This window comes from Orycteropus afer, unplaced genomic scaffold (genome assembly GCF_000298275.1).
Source record: "Orycteropus afer afer isolate SDZICR_OR568_19922 unplaced genomic scaffold, OryAfe1.0 scaffold00264, whole genome shotgun sequence".
NCBI lineage: Eukaryota > Metazoa > Chordata > Mammalia > Tubulidentata > Orycteropodidae > Orycteropus > Orycteropus afer.
Genome location: NW_006921851.1, coordinates 3,147,866 through 3,152,268, shown reverse-complemented (window position 1 = coordinate 3,152,268; position 4,403 = coordinate 3,147,866). Strand labels below are relative to the sequence as shown.

General features: G+C 35.0%; 1 protein-coding gene across 1 annotated transcript in view; it reads left to right on the top strand.

Annotated features, from left to right (window-relative positions):
* The first annotated feature begins 220 nt into the window (after positions 1 to 220).
* The window catches only part of KMT2C (lysine methyltransferase 2C), a 470,642-nt gene continuing 466,459 nt past the window's right edge, over positions 221 to 4,403 (top strand). The window contains exons 1-2 of the mRNA XM_042782218.1: positions 221 to 303; positions 412 to 500. Of these exons, the coding sequence (XP_042638152.1) occupies positions 221 to 303; positions 412 to 500 (172 nt within the window). The remainder of the gene's footprint in view (positions 304 to 411; positions 501 to 4,403) is intronic.

Here is a 4,403-nt window from a genome sequence, read left to right as displayed (position 1 = left end):
TTGAGCTGAAAAGAGCTCATTAGGTGATTGAGAACCATTGCTATGGCCATAGGGAGTCATTTAAAAATCAACTAGAAGAGGAGAAAGGCTGAAATGAAAAGTACCTAAATAAATGAGTTATGATGACACAAATATATTTATAAATTAATTTAATATTTAATATTAATTTAATATTTATAAATTATAAATAAATATATTTATAAATATAATTTATCTGGGCATGGCCTCACATTTAAATATAGGGAAGGGCTGGATTTGGGAGAGAAAAATTGCTATAAAGTCTGATATCTACAGCTTGATATGGTAAATATTAGAAAAATTGGTTAAATTATTGTGTATCTCAACTTGTTCTTTATGTTGAATATAATTTTAAGCCTTAAAATGTAATTTTATGTGTTTATTTCTTTGTAGGCCTCGAAGTAGAGGAAAAACTACAGTGGAGGATGAAGATAGCATGGATGGACTGGAGACAACAGAAACAGAAAATATTGTGGAAACAGGTATCAAAATTCATTAAGAATTTTTAGGAATTATGCATAACAGTGTATGTAAAATTAGCTTTTGTTTGTATACTGCTCTAAAATTTTTATCTGTCTTAATTAGTTTTATAACTGTTGTGAACTATAGTTAAAAAAAATGAGTTCTATCTCTTTTTATTTTTCCTGATTTAGTAGGAATTACTCAGTATCTGTGGATGAATGCTTTATCAAAGCAAAATTAAAAGTGAAATGATCAGTCATTCTAGTCATTTATTATGATAGCTCACAGTATATTTCTGGCTTTTAAACCATATAGTGTGTTTGTTTAAAGCTTATTGTGTTAATATATTTGTTAAGGGAAAAAAAAATATGTTTCATTAGCAATAATACAGTGAAAATGCTGGCTAAAACAGGCCAGATAGGTTTCTTGTCTGCTGGAGTTTTTGATGCCTTTAATAAACTAATGTGTATTGTGAAGATGTAAATGGTAGGTAGAATAGGTTGTTCAAAGTAATTAGCAAAATTTATTCAGGGTTGTTGTTGGGTGCTGTTGAGTGGATTCTGACTCATAGTGACCTCTTGTGACAGAGTAGAACTGCTACATAGGGTTTTCTAAGCTGTAATCTTTGTAGGAGCAGATTGCCACGTCTTTCTCTGGGAGAGCCGCTGGGTGGGTTTGAACTACTGACCTTTCAGTTAGCAGCTTAGTGCTTAACCATTGTGCTACCAGGGCTCCTTTTATATTGTCCGACACTAGGTTTCATATTATATTTGGAGGGTATTTGCTTGAGATGGTGTTATCATTGGTAGTGTTTTTCAAGAGTTGTTGAGATTTTAAGCAGAGAGATAGTCTTTCTCTGTGAAGTTAAATGTCATCTCCTTGATCCTTGTAAAATGTTAGATGATTTTTAAAGTACAGTTATAAATTGCTATATCTTTTCAAATAGAATTTTCCAGTAAATGCTATGGTTGTGAAATGTGTTGCTGTTTGCAGCTATATTTCTTAGAAAGCCTTCAAATATTTTACAGTTCTTATTTCCATTTCTAAAAAGGACTAGTTAGTTAGAGTGACAAGAGTGAAGCTTAGGAATTTAGAATTCTGCCTATTCTTTTTTGTGTATATTACCAGCTTATTTTAAACTTGGCTTTATATAAGTTCTATTGATTCTTTTTTATATGATTTTTTTCTTAGTTTAATATTTTTCTGTTCTGTATGCTTTTACTTAACTTTCTAATAAAACATCTTTTTGAAGTTACATTTTTTAATGATTATTTAAAAATTCTTTTAAAACAATGCTACCAGACTGTACTATATGTTGTCCTTTTATGTTGCAGCCTTTCCTGCTCACTCTCCCTCATTCACTGAAATTTTAGCACCTACCTTTTTATTTAGGAGTTCTGGTAGCGTAGTGCCTAAGGCACTTGACTGCTAATCAGAAGGCTGGCGGTTCAAACCTACCAACCACTCGTCGGAAGGAAGGTTGGGCAATCTACTTCCATAGTGATGATGTTCTTGTTGTTATGTGCCGTCGAGTTGGCCCCGACTCATAGCGACCCCTCCTTGGGTTTCTGAGGCAGTATCACTACAGAAGTAGGATTGCCCAACCTTCTTTCCGAGGAGTGGCTGGTGGGTTTGAACCGCCAGCCTTCTGGTTAGCAGTCCAAGTGCCTTAGGCACTATGCTACCAGAACTCCTTCCATAGTGATACCTCGGAAACCCAAAGAGGGGTCGCTATGAGTCGGGTCCAACTTGACGGCAAACAACAACAACCACCACCACCACCACCACCTTTTTATTTTATTCTCAACTGCTACTCTCATAATCATTTTTGATAATCTATCTAGTATCCTGGCTTCTGAATTCCTTGAGTCCCTCAAAAATCCTAATCTTTTATGTACCTGTGCTACTCATTTTTACGGTCATAATTTAGTTTTTGTCATTCAGTGGGACAGTTGCTGTTTCACCTCTGAAAATCTTGAGTTTTCAGCATCCCACTGTCTGATGACCACCTCTTCTTTTTTCCAACTCACTTTCTCCTAACATCCTTACCATAGTATTATATGTCGAGACCTCCAATCCAATGATCTTACCAATGGTTACTGTTCATCATACTTGTTTTCTTGCTCTGAATCTATAATTTATCATCCTAGTCATTCTCTTATACATCTTCCAGTCTTTTGCCATCTCCTACTGTCTTGTTTTGATGATACAACCCAAAGTCTTGATTCAAGAAGGCAAACATGACTAGAGAAATAATATAATTTTGCTGATTGGTTTCCTTTTAAATGTATTATCTCACATTTCACGTGGCTCATAATTCAGTAGTTATATCATTCTAGTTTTATTTAGAAATTTCCTCTGCCATCATTGCAAATGATTATTGCACCACTTTCTCTTCTATCTTCAGGTTTGTAACTCCCCCTTTTTTTTTCTTCAGCTGATGATCTTATTTCAAAAAAAAGAAGACGAAGAAGAAGAAATGATCAGAAAAGAATTCCTCATCCACACACCATCAAATCTACTTTCTTTCTTGCATCTCTAACCATATACTCTACCTTCTCTCCTGATAAAATGCAATGATGAATCTCTGTGGCCATATAAGGCCAAAGCCTTCTCTTCTGTCCTGGATCCTATTCCTATTCATCTATTATGAATTTTTCACCTGCAGTTTTCCTAGCTTTTCTACATCAGGAATTTTTCCCTCTCACATTTCATTTAGGATATAAATGTGCTACAATATCATCCCTTTTCAACACAAATGCCTTCTCTTGATCATTTCCTTTCAGCCACTGTACTGTCTCTGCTCATCTTTATGGCAAAAATCCTTGAAAGGGTCCTTTATAGTTAAGGTTTGCTGCTTATATTTTCACCATTTCCTTATGAATGCACCATTTCTAACAGACTTTCTTCTTAGCATTCTACTGAAAGTGTTCTCATCAGTGTCACCACTAATTTCCATATTCCCCAAACCAGCTTTTAGTCTTCATCCCATGTAACCATTGTGTTATCATTTCACATAGCCAACCACTCTCTCCTTGAAATTTTGTCTCTACATGACTTTCAGGACACCACAATCTCTTGGTCACTGGTCTCTCCTCATTTTCCTTTGTTCAGTCATTTCCCCTTCCTGATCTCTAAATGTAGGCTTAGTCCTCAGATCTGTTCTGTCTTCTCACTCACTAGGTGATCTCATTCAGTTTAGATATTATCTATGTGCTGTTGACTCACAAAATTATATTATTAGCTCTTTTTTTGCTTTGAACACAACTTATATCTATCTTTTCAATATCTTTTAGATACCCAAGATGCGTCTCAAACTTAATGTGTGTGCTATTAAACTTTATATTGTTATCCTGAAACCTTCTGTTCCAGCATCCCTACTTCAGTAAATGACACCATGTAATTTTTCAGGCCAGAAATAAGGCACTCCTCCCCCCCCTTAATTTCTCTTATTCAAATTGAGCCAATCAGAAAATCCTGTTGGCTCTACCTTTACAACATACAGCTGGCCTTCTGTTCTTTGGGTTCCACATCCGTGGATTCAGCCAAGCATGGACTGAACATATTTAAAGAGGAACAAAAAAACCACAATTCAAACGCTATGAGGAATCATAAAGTACTATTGACATAGTATTTACATTATATGAGGTATTATAAATAATCTACAGATGATTTAAAGTATATAGGAGGATGAATGATGGTTATATGCAAGTATGCCATTTTATATATATTAACTATATTATATACCTATTACATATACATATTTTATATATAAAATTTTGTAATATATATCATGGGCGCTCTGGTAGCATAGTGCCTAAAAGCACTTGACTGCTAACCAGAAGGCTAGTGGTTCAAACCCACTAGCCACTCCTTGGAAGGAAGATGGGGCAATCTACTTCTGTAGTGATACTGCCTCGGAA